Raw genomic sequence first — 21854 nt, 5'->3', positions numbered from 1 at the left:
GAAGGGTGAGGCTGGGGGGCCCACCCTGAAGTCGGGGCCTCACCTGATGGGTCAGACACAGAGGGAGAAGGTGTTGCTGGGGCCCAGGAAGGGGCTGATGGCAAATGCCCTGCTGGGGGTGGGGAGTACAGAAGGGGACCGGACTGGCTGTCTCTGATGCCTGGAACGCAGCCCCTGTCTCTGGCCCACAGTCCCTGTTATCTATCTCCATGACAGGGGCCTGAGTTGACCTTGCCTTTCCCTGGGAGCAGCCATCTTGCCTCTAGGGGAGTGGTGGTGGAGGGGTGCTTAGGTTTTCTCTTTTTTCTTTTTTTGAGTTGGAGTCTCATTCTGTCACCCAGGCTAGAGTGCAGTGGCACGCTCACAGCCACTGCAGCCTCGACCTGCTGGGTTCAGTTGATCCTTCCGCCTCAGCCTTCCAAGTAGCTGGAACTACAGGTCCATGCCACCACATCCAGCTAATTTTTTTATTTATTGTAGCGATGAGGTCTCACCAAGTTGCCCAGGCTGGTCGCGAACCTGTGGGCTCAGGCAGTTCTCTTGCCTCTGCCTCCCAAAGTGCTGGGATTATAGGCATGAACCACCACGCCCGGCTGAGTGTTTAGTTTTTTAAAGCTTTGCTGTGCTGCCTACTAGAACTTTCTGCAGTGACGGAAATGTTCTATATCTTGCTGGCCAATGTGGCAGCCAGGAGCCACAGGTGACTGTTGAGCACTTGAAAGTCTAAAGTGAATTTAATCTTAATCAATTTAAATTTAAATAACCACATACAGCTGGTGGCTGCAGTATGAGACTGTATTGAACAACTATTAAAAATATTTTAATTAAAAAAATTTTTTTTTTACTTTGAGACAGGATCTCGCTCTGTCACCCAAGCTGGAGTGCAGTGGCACAATCATAGCTCACTGTAGCCTTGGACTCCTAGGCTCAAGCAATCCTCCTGCTTCAGCCTCCTGAGAAGCTGAGACTACAGATGCCACCACGCCCAGCTCACTTTTAAACTTTTCTGTAGAGACAGGGTCTCACTATGTTGCCTAGGCTGGTCTTGAACTCCTGGCCTCAAATGATCCTCCTGCTTTGGCTTCCCAACGTGCTGGGATGACAGGCGTGAGCCACCACACTCAGTCAGCACAGCTTTAACGAGGACAAGGTACTTCCACATCTAGGATGTCTGTCTGTTGAGACTCACACCAGCTTTTCGAGGCGGGAATGATCAGGCCTATTTTATGGATGAGGCCACTGAGGCACCACCAGAAGCATCTCTTCGAGGTGAGATGTGCCAGGGTCATGCAGCTGGGATGTGGCTGAGCTGTCAAGCCACATCCTTCTGCCCCGCTCCCCTGTTCATTCTGCAGCCCAGGAGTCGATCACCAGGGCTCTGAGCAGATGGTGGGAGCAGCCTGCCCACGGCCTGCCCACACTAAGCAGGTCTCCTCCTAAAAGTAGGGGTTTTGTGTGGCACATCTGAGCAAACCTCTGCTTGACTGTTTTGACTGTTTTGAAGGTAGAAAGGGACACTGGGGTTTGGGGAATGGCGCCTTTTGTTTCTTGCTCTCGAAGCAGTGTCAGGAGGTTTCTCTACTTCCTCCTCTTGGCATCCTGCAAACTCCACAGAGAGGACACCCAAAGCGAGACTTTCCATGTATCTCATGTTCGGTGAAGAGAAATTGTTTGGGTGTGGCGGCACCTGTAATCCCAGCTGCTCAGGAGGCTGAGGCGGGAGGATTGCTTGAGCTCAGGAGGGTGGGAAAGGAAAGGGCTCCGGAGCCCCAGCCATGACTGGCTGAGGACTGGCCTTGGCGAGCAGCCCAGGGGATGGGGGTGTGTGTAACTGTGTAGCCTTCCAGTTGTCGGGTGCTGTCCTCGTGGGGAGGCCTGGGCGGATCCTTTTTAGAATAGATTGGCCCCAGACATCATGACATCATGCTTGGTGACTCCCACCAGTGGTCAGTCAAGGGGATTCCTTAGGCACGTGACCCACAGAGTTGGTTCTCAAGCGTGAGATGTGATCTCCACTTTTGAGGAAATACGGGAGGGATGGAGCTCCCAGGGCAGATCAGGCAATCCCCAGCCCACCCCACTGGAGGTCGGTTCTCTACAAATCCCCACAGCATGGTCCTACTGGGACCCTTGGCCTCTCCCTCTGTGGTTTAAGCAACAACCCTTGCCTCCAATGACCAGAGATGGCCGGTTTACTTTTTGATACTTAAGTTTTGGAAATCTGTGTTCACTTAACATAGAAGGACACATGACGACTACTGCCCTTCCTCCCAAGGGGTCTCTGGACTTCAGGCACCAGTAAAATTTCCAAAAATATCTGAAGTGCCAAGCACAGTGGTCAGATTTTCATTTTTCCAAGTGAGGATGTTAGGAAAAAAAACAAATAAAAAATGAACCACCATTTTCCATCACTTTAAAAAAATTTTTTTTATTGTTTGTAGAGACAAGGTCTTGCTATGTTGCCCAGGCTGGTCTCCAACTCCTGGGCTCAAGCAATCCTCCCACCTCAGTCTCCCAAAGTGCTAGGATTGCAGGCATGAGCTACTGCACCTGGCAGTCACTTTTAATTAGAAAGAACATTTTTTTGTTTGTTTGTTTTTGAGTTGGAGTCTCACTCTGTCACCCAGGCTGGAGTGCAGTGGCATGCTCACGGCCACTGCAGCCTCAACCTGCTGATCTCAGGTGATCCTTCCGCCTCAGCCTTCCAAGTAGCCGGAACAACAGGCGCACGCTACCACGCCTGGCTAATTTTTTTTATTTATTGTAGAGAGGAGTTCTTGTCAATTGCCCAGGCTGGTCTTGAACCCCTGAGCTCTGGCAATCCTCTCGCCTCGGCCTCCCAAAGTGCTGGGATTACTGGCTTGAGCCACCACGCCTGGCGGAACATTTTAACACCAAAATAATAATAATATCAAAGTCAAACATACACTTTAAATGGGGAGAAACAGTATCATAAAAAAGCCTCAAGAATCTATTTATTTTATGGTAGACCATTCAAAGCTATCAGGATGTTTTCACTCATGGATGGGCATTGGAGCCACCATTGTGGGCCATTGGGGGGTGACTCTTGGTGGAGTAGAGGGAGAAGAGAGGCGTCTATGCTCCAATCCCATCACGTGCACACGCGGCTCAGAGCAAGGCACTTAGGCCTCTAGAGTGGAGGTCAGACAGTGCTCACATCCTGACGAGACTTGTGCAAACCAAATAAGAGGACGGAGGTGAGCCAGTGACAGCCGGCCCAGAGCCTCCCAGACCTGAGCCTGCTGGAGGACCTGCCTCCACTGGCCAGGCCCTGTGCAGTCTCCTAAGTGTTGACCCAGAAGGGCCATCTTCCTGAGCCGGTTTCTTCCACCAACACGTGTACCTGGGTCGGCAGCCTTTGAGAACGTTCACTTGCCATGATATGATACACCTCTATCAAATGCCACTTCCGGTTTCCCAGCCACTCACTTCCCATGAGCTGTTCATGGCACAATCAAAGCTGCCCGGCCAGAGCCTCGCTGGAGCCCCAGTTCCCTGCGTGGCAAGGGGCTTCCATGCGTCAAGGACCTGACACTGGGCAGGGTCCTCTGTGTGGGTGCCCGTCTTGTTTGCCTGCCCGCCCCGGTGCCCAATCTGACCCAGAGCGGGTGCTCATTGAGTGTCTGTTAATGTGCCAGCGAGTGAAGTACCCAGAACCAAGCAGGTCATAGGGAGGCTCAGGGCTGGGGGTGCTGGGTTTCTAGAGAATGAATGATCTATTGTTAGAGTTCAGGTTGGGCCCTCCTGGGGTTAGGGCCACTCCCTCAGAGTGGAAGCCCGTGACCTTCCCTCACCCACACAGAGAGCTGGGTCCACGTGGGAATCGCTCAGGCCTTCCCTCTCTGCTCGCTCTCTAAGACGTCCTGGGCTGAGACCTGTCCTGGGCACACCTGCTCCTCCGTGTTCACCAGCCCTGGCGTGGCTGCCGGGCTGGTCGCACTGAGTCTCCAGCAGTGGTGGTGACAGGGCCTGGCAGGTGGTCGGCTGGGGGCTGAGTCTGCTTGGGCAGTTGGAGTGGCAGCTGGGCGAGAAGCCAGAATCCTGCCGCCTTGGCAGTTTCTGTTTGGGGAAATGCTCTGGGTTACAAATCTCTGATGTGGTCTGCCTACCTGGAAGCCTGGGGCCTGCTAGGAATGGGGCCAAGGCACAGAGGAAAGTCCTCTGACCTCGGGGTTCAACACGTGGCTGGAATGCTGCCGTGAGACTGTTATTTCCCCACTCCCTGAAAACACAGCAGGCTGGCCTTGCATTCCCTGGTGGGCATGGTGCCCAACCCACTCACCCTTTGTGTCTCTGGTTAACATCACCTCCTCCAGGAAGCCTCCCATGACTCTTCCCCTCTCCCTACTTCAGCCTGGGTTAGAGGCTCTGCCTGATATAACACTTGTCCCGTAACCCTGTGTCCTGCTTTTTGTGTCAGACAGTGCTAGAGACTCTGTCGCAAGTCTCACACCTAAGTGAGTGCTCAATGAATGTCCGCTGAATAAACCCGTACATGGGTCTATATCCTCCGTCGCTGTCTAAAATGTACTGTGCGGGCTTTGGAGGGACATGGGCCCTCCAGGAACATGCGGTGACCCAGGACAGGGCTCCAAGGGTGCCTTTGATGACTGACTTTGTTTCCTCAGCAGCTCAGGGCTGAGGCTCAGAAGTGGGTGGGAGGAAGGGCCAGGCAGAGCCGGGGCTTTTCCGTAAGCAGAACTGGATTTGAATCCGAGCTCCACCATTAGCTAGGTGGGTGACCACGGGTAAGTCCCGAAACCTCCCTGGGCTTCTGAAGCATTTCCTGTAAAATGGGAGTCATTGTCACGCCTGCCGCCCAGGACTGCGGATGGGCTTGTGAGTCGGTGTGTGAGAGCCAGGCCTGGCACAGCGTCCGTACTCACTGGACAGCAGCTGCTGTGATAAAAATAGTAGTAATCGTGTCATTGTTAGGCATACACTAGGAGCCAGAGACACAAATAGGAGGAAGGACAGTCACCGTACTTCCAAACTGACCATATGAGTTGGGCGACTGAGACACACACGTAGAAACCTAATGGTGGCCCGTGGGGCACGCCATGCGATCAGTGCTTTCCCTGGTTCAGAGGAGGGAGCAGCTGCTGAGCGGTGGGTTCTCAGGGGCGAGGAAGTGGTCTTGAGGGAACAGCAGGGTTTAGAGGAGGAAGGGGAAGAGGAGGACATGGCCTATGCAGAGGCTGAGAGAAATTAGAACAGTGGCTACCTTGGGCCATAGCCAGTCGCCAGTGTGGCCGGGCAGGCTGACTTAGAGAGTGCTAGAGGGGATCACATCAGGTGGGTCTTCAGTGCTCATCTATGGATGTGAATCCTGAAGGCACTGGGGAGCCACTGAAGGTCTCAGAGGGAGCTGACATGGGCCAGCCAGAATTTTTTATTTTTCCACACTGGTCACCGGTTTGGATTCTGCTTCTGTTCTTGGAAAGCGGGTTTCAGCTCCCGAAAGCCCAGGCGCCTGGCTGGGGAGCGCCTGCCGTTTCACAAACGCACTTGGAATCACGAGGCCACACGTCCGTCCAGGCCTGCCTCTGCCTCCTTGCCCGCTCCCAGTCAGGAGGTCCACCCTGGAGGAGGCGGGACTCTGTCGAGCTGAAGATGCCTTTGCGGGATCTTGGAGCCCCCTCCAGCCCTCCAACCTCCTCAACCCACCCTTGGTCTGACCTATGAGGAAACCGAGGCTCAATGAGGTCAAGACCAGACAGCTTGTGGACGACAGAAAAGCCCCACAGCTCAAACCCCTTGACTTCCTGGCCCAAACGGAGCCTTTTCCCATAAAAGAGACTCTTCACTTACGAATTCACTCAGCATTCACTGAGGACCTACTCTGGCAGTCTCTAAGTCCTGGGACTTCCATTCTGGCAGGAGCGGACATTGAGGTTTAAGACACAATGTCAGGAACGCTTCCCTCCAGGGAGTTCTCTGGCGGGTGGGAGCAGCTCTGGTCACACAGCCGCCACTGTCCCAGGTCACGGCTCATCCTGGGGGCCTGTGGGTGGAGGTCTGAGCCCACGGAGCTCAGAAGTGTGGCCTCCTGATGAGGGGCAGCAGCACCGGGAGCCCCTCCGGCAGGAGGGTGTGAGTCCCGCGGCCTAGGGCCCCTGACCACCGCGGTCCCCCCTCCTGTCTCCTCAGCTGTGTGCCAGCCGCCGTGCCAGAACCGCGGCTCCTGCAGCCGGCCCCAGCTCTGTGTCTGCCGCTCGGGCTTCCGCGGGGCCCGCTGCGAAGAGGTCATTCCTGAGGAGGAGTTCGACCCCCAGAACGCCAGGGCTGCACCCCGGCGCTGGGCCCAACGGTCACCCCACCTGCGCAGGAGCAGCGCGGCCAGGACACCGCTGCTGGCGCTGCAGCCGTCACCGGCTGGGTAAGCCCCCTCCTCGAGGGACCTCAGGGCGGGCTCAGTCTCTCTCTGCAGGGGCTTTTCCGGAGGACCCTTAGGGAGGGCTGTAGGCATCCTCCCTCTTCCCATTCCCGGCCCTGCCAGAGGCGAGAAGGAGGACAGCACGGGCTCTGCTGGGAGGATGGGATGTGGGGGTGGGGAGAGGGGTCTTCAGCCTTAAAAGCTGGGCGCCTGCAGAGGGTGCCTGTCCTGGGATCAGTGTCTCTTGGTTCAATTCCTGGCTTTGCCACTTCCTAGGCGGATGGCCCTGGACACATTGCCTTTCTGTGGCTCCCTGAAGTGGGGACAGTGATCATGCCTGTGTCGTCGGATCGTGGGATTGTTGTGAGGATTAAATTAACGAATATCAGGAAAGGCTCAGAGCAGTGCCTGGCACGTGTATACGCTCTTTAGAAGTGCCCTTCCAGCCGGGCTTGGTGGCTCAGCCTATAGTCCCGCGCCTTTGGGAGGCTGAGGTGAGTGGATTGCCTGAGCCCGTGGGTTTGAGACCCGCCTGGGCGACTTGGCGAGACCTCATCTCTACAATAAGTCAAAAAATCAGCCGAGCATGGTAGCACATGCCTGTAATTCCGGCTACTTGGAAGGCTGAGACGGAAGGATCACCAGAGCCCAGCCGATCGAGGCTGCGGTGGCCGGGAGCGGCCACTGCACTCCAGTCTGGGCGACAGAGTGAGACTCCAACTCAAAAAAAAAAAAAAGAAGTGCCCTTCCTTCTCCCTCTTCTCCTCCTTCCCTGCTCGCCCTTCCTTGCCTGTGGTCTCAGCAGGAGGGACTTCTCAGGTCACTCACGTTACTCACTCCCTTAGAGGGAGGAGCTCTTGGGGGAAGGGAGTGAGAAGTGAACGGGTGTTCATGGGCAGGGCTCCCTGCCTTGCCTGCCAGCCAGGCTGCCTAGACTGCTTCTAGTGCGGGACAGGAAATTGAAACTTTATACACGGGTGGGTTTCTAGGGTTTGTGTTTTCCTTTTCATTTTTCCATTCGCTTCCTACTTAAGAAGTTCTTTCTGAAATCGCAACCTGGCCTTGCTGAACCAAGGGGAAGAGGGATTTATCTGGTCTCTCAGAGGCCAGGAGAACCGGGAGGGAAGCTGACCTGAGGTTCCAGGCAGGAGGGAAAGCCAGGAAAGGAGGTGAGGTTGTCTGGTGCTCTGAAGGGATGAGGCCAGGCGGGCAGGGTGCTGTACGGTGGGATCTGGGCCCTGAACACCCAGCAGATGCCTTCAGAGGGCAGCTCCAAGGTCAGGATCAGAAGAGCCAAGCCCTGCAGCCAAGACCTGGGCTTCTGGAGCAGAAACCAGGAGCTCAGGAAGACACACAGGGGCCTTGAGGGGCTGTGAGCAGGTGGGTGGGCCCAGACTGCACTCTTTTTTTCCCCTTCTTTCATAATTGAGTTTTTGTTGGTTGTGTTGAGGATCAGTTCATAGACTTTGTACACAATTCTTAACATATGTATTGAAAATCTAAAAAGTCACACACCATAATTCTCTTTTAAATAGTTATTCCAGTGACTCTCCAGCTTGACATTCGAGGCACATTTTCCTTAAGAGGCTATTAAGTACCAGCATCTCCAAGTGTTGATAAGCTGTTACACACACCTCATTCTACAACACTAAGCACAGTGCGTCCTATTCTGGCTGGTCTCGGCTGAGGGTCCCAGGTGGTGGGGGCCTTGTGTGAAGGAAGGACCGTGAGGGGCAGCAGAGGAGCTGGCTCCAAAGCCAGTGGGGTGGGGCACAGGGGTCTTCCAGGGGGCTTCCCCAGCCAGTCTTGTTGGCTTATGGGGCTCATCACTTATGATGCATTGAGCTCATGTGTGTGCCCGTCGGAGGTGGTGGCCTGACAGGTCACTCTGCCCCTTGCACCCCAAGTCAGAGCCTTTGGAGGTCCCTGCCCCCGCTCCTAGCCTGTCCATCCCCTCCTCATTCTTCAAGGCCCAGGCCCACTTCCTCCCAAAGCCTCCCCCATCACGTCCACCCAGCTCTCGGGGCTCTGCGGCACCCGTTCCCTGCCACGCATCCGCGGCTCTGGGTGTTCCTCCCATCATGCCTTGTGGTAGAAAGTGCTCATCCATATCTGCACTCTGACCCTTGGTCCAAAGGCCCTCGCTAGGCACTGAACTCTCCGCCTGGAGCCAAGGGCACCACCTATGCTGCTCAGTTGGGGAGGAGTGAGGCCAGGGACTCCTAGGCGGGCACCATGACTTCCTGGTGCGGCACTTCCCGCTCTGTCTCTGGACGGTCTGCTCATGTGCTCCCTGGGAGTTCCTGAGAGCAGGACCTGTGTCCTGCTCACTCATGGATGCGTCCCTGTGCCTAACACTGTGCCTGGTGCACAGGAGGTGCTCCATCACTGTCAGCTGGATAAATAAATGAATGAGGCTAGATGCTGGGAGAGGAGGAGGCTGCGAGGCCAGGGCCAGGTGATGTGAGCCTTTGGTCCCCAGTGTGGATCCCTGTGCACACAAGGCGGTGGAGGCCAAGGTCCTGGGGAGGCCACTGGCCCATGCGGGGCTTCCTTTTTGTCCTTCACAGGCTCCTTGGCTGGGGCTCCTGGAATGTCCTTAGTGGGCTGCAGCCTTCAGGCCAGCCTGGTCCCTCTCTGCCCGACGCCTCAGTGCCATGAAAGCTGGGAAAGTTGGAGCCCCACAGTCGGCCCAGCTGTCGGCCCAGCTGTGTTTTGCTTTAGGAAGCCAAATCCTGCCTGCCTGGTGGTGTCAGACATTTCCTGTGACCTTGGCCAGGTTTCCCAAGCCATTGCTGGCCTCTCTCCTAATGGCAGCTTGGACAAGCCCTGCATGTCCAGACAGAGGTAGTGACATGACGCAGGGGGCATTCTAGGAGTTGAGGGTGGGGGTGCAAAACGTCTGGGGAGGGAGGCACTGTAGGGACTGGTGATGCCAGAGACCCCTTCAGGAGAGCCTTGGCAGAGGCCAAGAGATGTGTGTCCCAGAAAGAGCAGCGGGACAGCCAGGAGTGCCAGCTGTGGACAAATGTTGTCCAGTCATGGTCTGGGCTGGCTGGAGGGGCCTGGAGGCTGCTCCAGTGCCAAGTCCAGGCTGTGTCCCCCAGGCTGGGTGGGGGGCCTGCCTCACCCAGGCAGCAAGAGCCAGGCGGCCAGTCGGGAAGGGCCTTGAGAGACAGAGAGAGGGCCGTAGAAGGACCTGGGACCAGCGGGCTTTGGAAAGCAGTGGTGTAGACCAGGGCTTCTTAGACAAAACCACCATATGAATCACCTGGGGACTTGTCAACCTGAGACTTCCAACGGGGCGGGGCTGGGCTCAGCAGCTCTGATTGGCCCCAAGGGTGCCAGTGCCGTCAGCCCATGGGCCACATTTTCTGTGGTGGGGTTTAAAGCATGGACTTGGGGTTCAGATCATCCTGGATTCCGGTTTGGGTTTACCACTCACCAGCTGAGTGACATGAGGCTTGTGTCCTGACCTCTCTGAGTCAGTAATCTCCACTGAGAGGATTCCAGGGTGGACTGATGAGGCCGTGTAAGCAGAGCCGTTAGTATGGTGCCCAACATGCATAAGAGTTCAACATGCACTGGCTGGCAGTGGGCGGCTTCCCTTTGCCACAAGGACTTGGGTAGACAGGAGGAGATGGCAAGAGCAGACAGAAGACTGAGAGGTGTGTGTGTGTGTGTGTGTGTGTGTGTGTGTGTGTGTGTGTGTGCATGTGCTGACCCGTTCTGAGAAGTCAGAGTCCAAGGCCAGCCTCAGGGGAGGATGACGAGCAGATCCAGTTGTGGCTTTGGCTGGTGTGGGATACAGTCATCCCACCAAGACCATGTCACCAACCTATGGGAGGGACAGTCAGTGGGTCTGCTGAGGACCTAGCGGCTGAGCCCCTGAGCAGGCTTGTCATGGGCAGTAGGGATCTGGAGGGCAGGTGGAGAGTCCGGGAAGCATCAGGGGTGCTGTGGCCCCTGGTGGGGATCCCAGGAGGCTGCCCCTGCCCACCTCTTACTGCCCTCTGAATCCTCCTCTCTGCACACCCCACCTTTATCCACCTGTGCATTTTTGGCAGCTGCTGTAGCAAATGACCACAGATTAACAGGTTAAAACAACGTGAGTTCACTGGGCAGTTGTCTAGGTCAGATGTCTGGTGGGCCTCCCCAGGCTAAAGCCAGTGTGGGTGGGCCACAGACGGCTCGGGGACATCTGTGTCCTTGCACACGCAGGCCGTTGGCAAAACCCAGGTTCTTGCGGCCGTGGGACTGAGGCCCCGTTTCCGTGCTGACTGTCACTTGGGGCCATTCCCAGCTTCAGGGCTGCCCAACTGCTTTGGCTGTGGCCGTCTTCGTCCACCCACACCAGCCACGGCAGCTGGACTCCAGACTGTGAATCTCCCTCTGCCTCTCACTTTGACTGTGTCTTTCTTGCTGACTCCCTGCCCCGCCCCCCCCACTTTTAGGGGCCCATGTGGTACTGCTGGGCCCACCCAAATAATCCAGGACAGTCTCCCTCTTCTTTTCTTTTAATGTTTTATTTTATTTTAAAGATGTGGGGTACAATTCAGGATTAGGTACACAAGTGGTCATTGTACAGGTAAAGTTTGGGCCTCCCTTTGGTCTCCACTCGCTTGGTTTGAGAACAGGTGACAGTCTCCCTGTTCTAAGGTCCGCTGAGTAGCAGCTTTAACTCTGCCTCCCACCCCAATTTCTCTTTGCCACATCATGTAACATATTCACAGGCGTCACGCTGGGGACAAGATCATGGGGCTCACCGCACCAACTGCTGCTGTAGCCTTCTCCAGCTGGGTCCCTTGTCCACAGTGTGATAGTTCCCCCAGAAGGAGCTTGGCACGTGGGCAGCCCTACGTGATCTGGCCCCCAAACCATTTCTGACATCTCCAGCGTCCACCACTCACTCCCTGCATTTCCTCAACACGCTGGAGACACTCCTACCACAGGGCCTTTGCACTTGCCGTCCCTGCCATGGAACACTGTGTCAGTTTCCTAAAGCCGCCATAACAAGTTACCACAAACCAGGGGTCTTCAAAGAACAGACATTTATTCTCTCGCAGTTCAGGGGGCTGGAAGTCCAAAATCAAGGTGTTGGTAGGGTTGGTTCCTTCTGGAGGTGGAGGGAGAATGCTCTGTGTCTGTCTGCTAGCATCTGTTGACCCTGGCACTTCTTGGCGTTCCTTGGCTTGTAGCTGCATCACCCTAATCTCTGCCTCAGTCATCACGGGGCCTCCTTCCTTGTGTGTCTGTGTGTTGTCTCTTCTTCCTATACGGATGCCAGCCATTGGACTTATGATCTACCCCAATCCAGATGACCGCATTAGGCCTAACTAATTACATCTGCAAAGACCTGTTTCCAAATAAGGTCACCTTCACTGGTACAGGCATTTAGACTTCAACACGTCCTTTTTTTTTTTTTTTTTTGAGGAATTTGGATAGTTTCTTATTTTATCTTATTTTTGCTTTTTTCTTTCTATTTCAATAGCTTTGGTGGGTACAAATCATTTTTGGTTGCAAGGATTCAAAGACATCTGGGCTTTAATTGTGATCACCACTTCCACCTGTGCACATTGTGCCTGATAGGTGGTATTTCATCCCTTCGCCCCTTCCCCACTCCCCCTTCTGAGTCTCCAGTGTCCATCACACCACTCTCTAGGCCTCTGCAGCTCCTTAGTCTAGCTCCGACTTATAAGTGAGAACATGTAGTGTTTGATTTTCTGTTCCTGCATTAGTTCACTTAGAATGATGTTCTCCAGTTCCATCCAAGTTGCTACAGAAGACCTGGTTTCATTCTTTTTCATAACTGAATAATATTCCATATTGTGTGTGCATATATACACGTATATGTGTATGTGTGTATAAATATATATATATATACCACAGTTTCTTTCTTTCTTTTTCTTTTGTTTTTGAGTTGGAGTCTCACTTTGTTGCCCAGGCTGGAGTGTGGGTGGCACACTCACGGCCGTTTCGGACTCGACCTGCTGGGCTCAGGTGATCTTTCTGCCTCAGCCTTCCAAGTAGCTGGAATTACAGGCTTGTGCCACCACGCCCAGCTAATTTTTTTGATTTATTATAGAGGTGAGGTCTTGCCAAACTTGGTCTTTAACCCCTGAGCTGGTCTTGAATCCCTGGACTCAGGCAATCCTTTTGCCTCGGCCTCCCAAAGTGCTGGGATTACATCCTTGAGCCACCGCACCTGGTTGCTATACCACAGTTTCATTATCCACTGATAGTTGATGAGCATTTAGATTGATTCTACATCTTTGCAATTGTGAATTGTGCTGCAATGAACATGCAAGTGCAGGTGTCTTTTTTATATAATGACCTCTGTTCCTTTGGGTAGGTACCTAGTAGTGAGATTGCTGAGTCAAATGGTAGATCTACTTTTAGTTCTTTGAGAAATCCCTATACCAATTTCCATAGAGGTTGTGCTAATTTACACTCCCACCAACAGTGTATGTGTTCCCTTTCTCTGCATTTGTGCCAATATCTATTTTTTTTATTGTTTTTAATAATGACCAATCTTACTGGTGTAAGCTGTTATCTCATTGTGGTTTTAATTTGCATTTCCCTAACAATTAGTGACACAGTATTTTTTCACATGTTTGTAAGTCATTTGTATTATCTTCTTTTGAGAGATGTTTGTTCATGCCATTGGCCCACTTTTTTTTTTTTTTTTTTTTTTTTGAGTCAGAGTCTTACTCTGTCTTACTCAGTGGCACGACCTGCTGGGCTCAGGCAATCCTTCCACCTCAGCCTTCCAAGTAGCTGGAACTACAGGCATGTGCCACCACGCCCAGCTAATTTTTCTTGATTTATTGTAGAGATGAGGTATCGCCAAGTTGCCTAGGCAGGTCTTGAATCCATGGGCTCAGGCAATCCTCTCACCTCAGCCTCCTAAAGTGCTGGGATTATAGGCATGAGTCACCATGCCCAGCCTTGCTCACTTTTGAATAGTGTTATTTGCTTTTTTCTTGCCAATTTGTTTGTGTTCTTTGTAGATTCTGGCTATTAGTCCTTTGTCAGATGTGCAGTTTGCGAATATCTTCTCCCATCCTGTAGGTTGCCTGTTGCTCTGTTGATTATTTCTTTTGCTGTGCAGAAGCTTTTTAATTTAACTATGTCCCACTTATTTATTTTCGTTTTTGTTGCATTTGCTTTTGGAGTTTTAGCCATAAATTCTTTGCCTAGGCCGATGTCCAGAAGAGTTTTTCCTAGGTTTTCTTCTAGGGTTTTTATGGTTTCAGGTCTGACATTTAAGTCTTTAATCCATCTTGAGCTAATTTTTGTATTTGGGGAGAGATAGGAATCAAGTTTCATTTTTCTGCATGTAGCTTTTCAGTGTTCCCGGTGCCATTTGTGGAATAAGATGTCCTTTCCCAAGTTTTTGTCTGCTTTGTCGAAGATCCGTTGGTTGTAGGTAACCCGTCTCTTTGTGGTGACACAGTTCAGCCCACATCAAAGCTCTCCCCAGACCCTCACATGCCTGCCTTCCTTCCTGTCCTCTGGCTGGGCCTCCCTGCCCACTTCCTCCCACCGTTGCCTCCCTCCCACTGGGCTGTTCTCCATCTAACATCTTAGCTATTTTGCTTTTCATTTGGTTTGCTGCTTTTCTTATCCCAGGATAACATCACATGTGGGAGGACAGAGGTTCTCATCCGTCTTTCTCGCTGACACGTCTCCAGCACCTTGAACAGGACCCAGCCCAGAGTCACGTCGGGTGCACACGTGACAGACAAGCCAGCCTCCCCACTCTTCCTCTGTGTGCTTCTCACAGTGCCCTGCAAGGCTGCCCATGCTCCCACTCCGGTGCTAAGGACGGGCTCAGAGGGCGAGGCCACTGTCCCCCCTTCCTCAGTGGCCTTGTGTCCCCAGTGTCTGTCCAATGCCTGCTTGAGACTCTCTGAACTATTGTCTATGGGGAGATGGGGAAGGACAGGACACCCCAGAGCACCTCCTGCCAGAGTCCAGCCTCAGTGGCAAGTCCAGGACCCTGGGCGTGCCAGGCCACATGTGCCAGTGTGTGGGTGGGCGCGGGGCAGACCTCAGAGCAGAGCCCGGTGTGGTCGCGGCCCCTGGCTCCCTCGGGGCCCTTTCTGCATGCTTTTGCCTTGTGACCTTTAAACTGCAGCTGCTGAGTGTGAGAGTGCAGGTCTCGCACTGGGTACCTGGGACGGAAGTCTGGTTGTTGGAGGAAGGGCCACGAGGAGGGCGCCAAGGGGCCGTTCCGTGTGAGTGCATTGGGGGCTCACAGGTTGGGGAGGGAGTTCCATTTGAGGTTAGGCAGAATATAAGCCCTGGTGCCCACTCCAACTCTGCAGGCCACTTCCCCCCTGAAATGCAGTGGCTTTGACTCTGATGTGCGGAGAAGATGAATGCCATCTTCTGGGGTGGTTGGGAGACTTTACTGAAATAATGCCCAGCGACGGGTGAAGTCTGGCACACAGTAGGCCTAACCAGTGCTAAATCTCTTCATCTCCCTGCCTGTCCCATGCGCTCATGACACATCAGTGTGGGACACCCCAGCTTCCAGGATGAGTGTTCTTCATCCCATTATCTGGGCTTACAGATGGGGAAACTGAGGCAGGATGCAGGTTGGCCGCTAGGTTGTGAGTCTGTCCTGGGAATCAGGAGACCCTGACTGGGCCAGTCTGTAGGCCTGCCCTGGCCCCCTGTGCCTGGCTCGTGTGCTCCCCCTTCCCCATCTCCCTTCCTCCCTCTAGGCTTTGCCTGCTGTTTCCAGCCTTCTGCCAGCTCCACGGGGCAGTAAGGCCCTCTGTTCGTCCTTCTCCATCCACCTCCAAGTCCCTTGGACCCAAGACCAAGCTCCAATTCATCTGGAGCATGCCAGGAGATGGACTTGTATTGGGAGCCCTTAGGAAAATCCTTCTCCTTCCCTGAGCCTCAGTTTCCACATTTGTACTTCAGACGGATGGCGTGGCTTTTCCCTGAGCGCACAGCGAATGGCCTCAGATTCTTGGCCATGCTCCATCCCTGAGGGTGAAAGGTACTCACTCTCCCTGCCAGTCTCCAAGGTCGTGACAGCTTGCGGGCCTCCCACCAGGGCAGGCCTCCACTGTCCCCGGCAGTCCGCCCTCATGTCTCCTTGGCCATCTGCAGGGGTCAGGCAGCCTGCATTTTTTGTGTCTTGTCACCCCTTGCTCAGGGCCACTGAGTGGGGTTTCTCTGATGGTTGACTCAACTCTACATATTTCTGGGGGCCTCCAAGGGAAAGAGGGCCCTTCCCTTCCCCTCTATTCTTTGTTGTTGTTGTTGTTAGCTCCTTTCCCCCTTTTTTTCTGATGTGCTTTTTAAGTCTGAGTCCAATTTTGCTCCCTGGGATTTTCTGGAATTCCCTAACCTTTAGGACCTTGAATACACTCAGAATCAAGAGACCCACTGTGGCCTCCAATCTGGCCACTAAGCCTTTGACCTTGGACGAGGCATGTAACACCACTAGGTGTTCGTGTCCCTTCCTGTAAGGTGGGAAGGAGAATTCCCTCCTCGCTGGGACTCCGTGAGGATGAACCAGGACAATGTGGAAAGAATTGCTTTGTGGGTCACCACATGCCTTGCAACTGCTTGCTCTCACAGTTTCATGGCCCCAACAGTGGGCTAGGGTATTTGTTTATGCCTGGGACATGCACGGAGGTCACTTTGAGGAAGACGCTCCCCAGTGAGACCCTTCCTGACTACCCTTTAAAGATGTGAGCCTTAGAGCTAATCTTAGCTGCTGGATATAGCAACAGAGGCGTCCTTCCTGCACATCTCAGTCTCTGTGACATGTACCCCAGGAGTTGTGCAATGCACAGCCTGTGCAGCAATGTGTCACCCTGGACCCGCCTTTTTCCCAGGAGGGAGGTGTCTCCCATTTTCCCATCATTTGACATCATCAGCCCCAAGTGGAAGAGACTTTTCAGCCGACTTGCTTTTTATTTCCACAATCCTTTTTGTTCTCCACTTTCTCTTCCCTTGTTTATGTTTGACTGCCATCTGTTTCTCCCCATTTTGATGTGAGCACCTCAAGGATGGGATCTTTGTCTTGTTCACAGACATAGTCCGACACCTAGAACAGTGCCCGGCATACAGTGGGCCCTCAGTCAATAAACAGCTACGGGATGGACCCCCTGTCCTGACCATCTTCTGTTGCTGCCCAGAACAGACAGAGGTGATTCTCTCTGAGCGGACACTCAGTCATCCCCTGGCAGGGCATGGATGAGGAGGGGCCTTCCCAGCTCTCCTGGCTGGGGGAGCTGGCCCACCCTGGGCCTTGGGCCTGGGGGTCTGAGGCCAGGGCATGCCAAGGGCTCGCTTCTCTCCTGAGGTGGCTTGGCAGTCCCTCGGCAGTGCTGGGCGTCAGAGGGGCTGTGAGGAAGGGGTCAGTGTGTCTTCTTTCTCCCTGTGGAGCAGAGCCAGCAACTTTCCCCTTCCCTCCAGCTCAGCCCAGGACAGACTCGTCTGGCTTGGTGCAGACACTGCCAAGTGCTGGGGGAGACGGGCTGGGACATCAGGCACCCTCCTGCTCCCCCACTTCTCTGTCTCATCTTGGCCTCTGGGCGTGTCTAGAATTGTGGCCACGTGATGGATGTTTGGCTGAGGACCGGGTGGCCCTCGGGCTGCGGTTGGAGTGGCATGCTGTTTAATGATACAGTGGTGGTCAGGGTGGAATGAGAGGAAGGGCTTTAGTGTGCATTGAGGTGAGGTGTGAACCTCAGGGTTGCGGCCAGGCTGTGCTAAGGAAGCCCTGAGCGCTGACTCACAAAGCAGTCCTTCCCACATTGTCCTCGTTTATCCTCACAGCATCCCAGTGAGGAGGGAATATTCCTTCCCACCTTACAGGAAGGGACACGAGTGCCTAGTGGTGTTACGTGGCTTGTCCAAGGTCACAAGTCAAGGGAAAGATGTCTGCTTCCCATATGCTTCCTTATCCCCCCACCCCTTGCCTGTTTAAGCCTGACGTCAACATCTGACCCAAGACGGCCTCAAAATCTGACAAAGACCGAATAACTCCCTTTTCCAGGATTCTTCCAGAGTTGAGGGCTATCAGGTGTCCCTAGGTTTGGTCCAACCCCCACCCCAGCACTTTACAAAGCTCTGATACACAAGCCACGGCCCCGCTCTGCCCACAGCCTGCAGCCCTGAGGTAGAGAGAGCTTTGGATCTTCTTCCTCTCTTAATTCCTCTTTGTCATTCTCAGTAGGGCTTTCTGCACCTGCTACATGTCAGGCACCGTGCCAGATGTCCCACCCTCTTCCTTCCCCTCCTCTTGTCCCTACATCAGCGCCACCAGCTCCGTGACATGCAGGCCATGGGTGTTGCACAAATGTCTTTTGGCCGACTGTGTTGTGTCCAACTAGTGGGGTGCAGGTGCCCCTGCCACGGGTCGGGCTGGCGCAGAGGGACAGACTGACTCCTCTGTCTTGTCATGGCCTCCAGGTGTGTCTAGAATCGTGGCTATATGGTGGATGTTTGGCTGAGTATCGGGTGGCCCTCGGGCTGTGGTCGGGGCAGCATGCTGTTTAATGATACAGTGGCAGTCAGGGAGGAACCAGAGGAAGGGCTTTCATGAGCATTGGGGTGAGGTGTGAACCTCAGGGTTGTGGTCAGGCTGTGCTGAAGAAGCCCTGAGCATCGTGGGCTCTTGGGTGCACATGGTTGCTCTCCACTGCCATGGTGGAGCCTCGTGAGTGGCCATACTTCCCAGGCCCCGCCTCACGAAGGGTCCCTCCTGGGACAGCTCGATATGGCGAAGGGCCCAGGGGTGGACGGGCTTCAGCTTCACCTACTGCCACCCACCAGCCTTGGATGCCCTCCCTGAAGCTCAGTGGGAAAGGGTGGTGATGCCAACACTGACTGCACAGGCTTGCACGCAGGACAAAATAAAAGGATGTGGACACCGTGCTGAGTCACGCAGGCAAGTGCGCGACACTCGGTGGCTGATCCTCTTCTCATCAGGATTGGTCAGCGCTCCAGCAGGACGGTGAAGGCGCCCTCAGCTGGCTTCTTTATGAAGGTGTGGACAGGTCAGTGGAAAGCGAATGGTGATGGAGCCCCCCTGGGGTGGCCACGCAGGAAAGCCCTCAGGTCTCCAGGCGAAAGGGTCCAGGCACTGGTGGGTACTGGACCCCAGGGTAGCTCAGCTCTCCGAGAGTTCACTGAGCACTGAAGGGCTGTGGTTCTGGTGGAGGAATGAAGCCACCACTCACAGGCCTGTCTGTAAGGAGCCGGGAGGTCAGAGCCTCCACTCTGGGCCTCCTGCCCTCTGCCTCCTGCTGAGGCTCCCCAGTGGCTAAACCCAACTGGAAGGCAGAGGGCGAGGGAGGTTCCAGGGCCACCCAGGGCCAAGTGGGTATCTTCAGCATACTCACCTGTCCTTACCGTGACCCAGGAGGAGGATATCCTGCTACCCCTACTCCACAGCAAGGAACCCAAGGGTTAGGGCGACCCTGGCCCAGCCTGGCTGACGGGGAACCCGAGCTCGAGCCCTCGTAACTCCAGGACAGGTGCACAGAAGCACAGGGGCAGGAGCTACAGAGGCCTGGGCCTCACGAGGTATCCAGTCCCTCTCCAGAAAACTCCAGAAGTCGAGAGTGCTGAGAATGACAGGAGGAGTGTCCCCTGTGCCTCAGATGGGAGAATAGGAGCCTGGCGCCACCAAAGTGGTCATGTGTGCAGCTTTCAGCACAGGACTTAACAGTCACAACAAAATCTCAAGCCAGTCGCTGGACTCTAAGCCTTTAACTACTTAAATCCTCTAGGATTTTGAGAGCAGGAGGATCAGGGGCGATGGCACTCTTAAGAAGGGGCTTTGGTCCCCTCCTCTCCCTTGGGGAGATGAACGTCCTCTTTTTCTCTCTCTCTAATTTGCTTTCTAAATAAGCCATATTTTCTAATCTAAAAAAAAAAAGAAGAAAAAGAAAAGAGGGAAAGAGTCAAAGCTCTTTTTAAGATGCCTAGGAAGCTTTGTCCCCAGGGCTGCCCTTCCCAGACCTGGCAGCTCCATGAGGTCACCCTGGGCGGGGGTGAAGCCGGGCGTGGGTGGAATGTGGACAGAACACGCCTCAGAAGCCCCCAGGGAGGGTCTCAGCCCTGTGAATTCTCCTTATGAGCTCAAGGTTTTCAAATCTGTATCAGGTTTCACCCATCGTCCGGGACGTAGAGGACGAGAGGAAGTTTCTGATTTATGAGTCCAGTGGTTTTTCCAGTTGCACTGTCTGTAAATCTGCCGTCGGTTCATGAACTTGCCACTGACAAGAAAAGTGCTGTGAGCAACCCAGGAGAAAGAAACTCGTCTCAGCAAAGGGGAGTGGTGCCATGGTGACAGTCGTGAAAAGGGCTCTCAAGCGTGTGCTGTTTCCACTGTGGGGTTAACTGGACCAGGGTCCCAGCGTTCCTCCCTGCTAGTCAGGGCACACATACACACACATACACACACACTACACACACAACATGCACACACACTTGTACACAGATGCATGCATACAAATGCTCACATACACATCCCACCCCTGCAGAGGGGCTAAGGGAAGATGTGCACCTTGCAGAATAATTTCCCAGCAAAGGATCAGAGAGGAAAGACGGAGTAAACACAAAGTCATCTGATGGCCATGTTGTGAGGGGCTGCCTGGGTCCCACAGGGATGTGTTCGTCTATCTGTCTGTCCATCTGTAGGTCTGCAAATGACGCAGGGAGATTGCTGAATGATTCCCAGTAATGCAGTGTGCAAACACATAGTTCTGCGCTGGCCACATAGCTGTGGTTTCATGTCCGTGATTCACTGTGGAAGTGAGTAACTGTGACAGGCATTCTGCGGGGGTTTTTTTCTATTATTTCTCCTAAAAAAATATTTGTGAAAGGTCTAAAATTCAAGGAAGCCGAGTAATTTTTGAAGAGAAAAATCCCCGTTCATTGCAAAACGAAGATCATAACTCAAAGCGCCTGGAGCTACTGCATCTCAGCTTCCTCAGGGAGCCTCAGCCCTGCCGTGGTCTGACCCCTCCACTGCGTGTGCCAGTGGAAGCAGGAGTCTGGGTCTGTAGAGGAGGCAGCATTCTCTCAAGACCCCAAGCAGGCCGCACCCTCCCAGGACCTCTCACCTAGAAAAACACAGATCCCACATTGCTTTCCTTTTGACACTCTTGGGGTGAGGTAAGAGACCCTGTAAAACACAGCAGTGTGTGAGGGTGGAATCACAAGGTATGTGATGAGTCTTGAGGGCAACAAGGCTGGGTTGAGTCTCTGCTCTGCCACGTGACAGCCATGCCGCCTGGGCAGGTGCCTTGACCTGTGAGTCTCGGTGTTCTCGTCTGCAGGATGAGGAGGCCACTGTGAGCTGTCAAGAGGGCTTGCTGATACATGAACATGCATCTGGCACTTTTAGACCTCTTGTGAATGGCACCATTCTTATTTGTCCCTTGACCCTGGCTTACCTGAGCCTTTGGTTTCCATCAGAAAAGCCACAACCGTCATTAGAAACTCTGAGTTTGAGGTGAGTGGATTGCCTGAGCCCACGGGTTCGAGACCCGCCTGGGCAACTTGGTGAGACCTCATCTCTACAATAAATCAAAAACTCAGCCGGGCGTGGTAGTGCCTGTAATTCTGGCTACTCGGAAGGCTGAGGCGGAAGGATCGCCGGAGCCCAGCAGGTCGAGGCTGCCGTGGCCAGGAGCGGCCACTGCACTCGTCTGGGTGACCGAGTGAGACTCCAACTCAAAAAAAAAAAAAAGAAACTCTGAGTTTGCCCAGAGCACTCGAAGACATTTCTAGCCTGTCACCGTCCAGGGTGGGCAGCAGGGTGGGCATCTCGCCCCCCCAGGCAGAGGAGCTCAGGCCTGGAGACCGCGCCCAAACATCCCACGGGGGATGACTTGGCAGATGAATAGCCTCTCAGAGTCTCTGTTTTCTCTTCTATAAAATGGAGGTGCTGGTTCCTGCATCACAGGGTTGTTGAACGATTCAGGTAAATAACAGGATAGACCATCCAGCAAGTGGCACATTATAGGCTGGCCGGTCTGGGCTGCTGGATTGCAGGTAGGGATCTTGGTTCCCACCAAAGTCTCCCTTTGCTTGTGGCCCTGGAGTGGGTTTCCTCCCCTAGGGAGCAGAAAGGCCAGCCTGGCTGCCGGACTTTGGCCCGCCCCCAGCAGCAGATCCCTGGCCCCAGTTGCCTCCGTCTGCAGTGGGCTCGTCCAACAGGCCCGGGAGTGAGGCCGGTGTACCTGAAGTCACTGGCCTGTGTTTGCCGTCCGATAAGCCAGGCCTCTAAGCTCGGCGTGTGTGTGTGGTAGGGGGTGGGGGTGCATTATGGAGTGTGGAGGGTACTCCAGGCCATGAACTGGGACTCCAGGGCTTGGGTAGAGGCAGGGAGGCCTCACAGCCAAGCTGTTGGTGTGAGACGCCATTCCCCAGGTGCTCTGTGGTTTTGGGAGGTGGTCCTGGCTCAGTGCCC

At 54.1% G+C, this 21854-nt stretch overlaps 1 protein-coding gene across 1 annotated transcript in view; it reads left to right on the top strand.

Annotated features, from left to right (window-relative positions):
• LTBP2 (latent transforming growth factor beta binding protein 2) overlaps window positions 1-21854 on the top strand; it is a 126899-nt gene that overhangs the window by 45560 nt on the left and 59485 nt on the right. The window contains exons 17-18 of the mRNA XM_021713445.1: window positions 6172-6400; window positions 7136-7171. Of these exons, the coding sequence (XP_021569120.1) occupies window positions 6172-6400; window positions 7136-7171 (265 nt within the window). The remainder of the gene's footprint in view (window positions 1-6171; window positions 6401-7135; window positions 7172-21854) is intronic.

This window comes from Carlito syrichta, unplaced genomic scaffold (assembly GCF_000164805.1).
Source record: "Carlito syrichta isolate Samal-C Ts95f unplaced genomic scaffold, Tarsius_syrichta-2.0.1 Scaffold304554, whole genome shotgun sequence".
Lineage (NCBI taxonomy): Eukaryota > Metazoa > Chordata > Mammalia > Primates > Tarsiidae > Carlito > Carlito syrichta.
The sequence above is the reverse complement of the archived record's forward strand: the minus strand, read 5'-3'. Positions and strand labels throughout refer to the sequence as shown.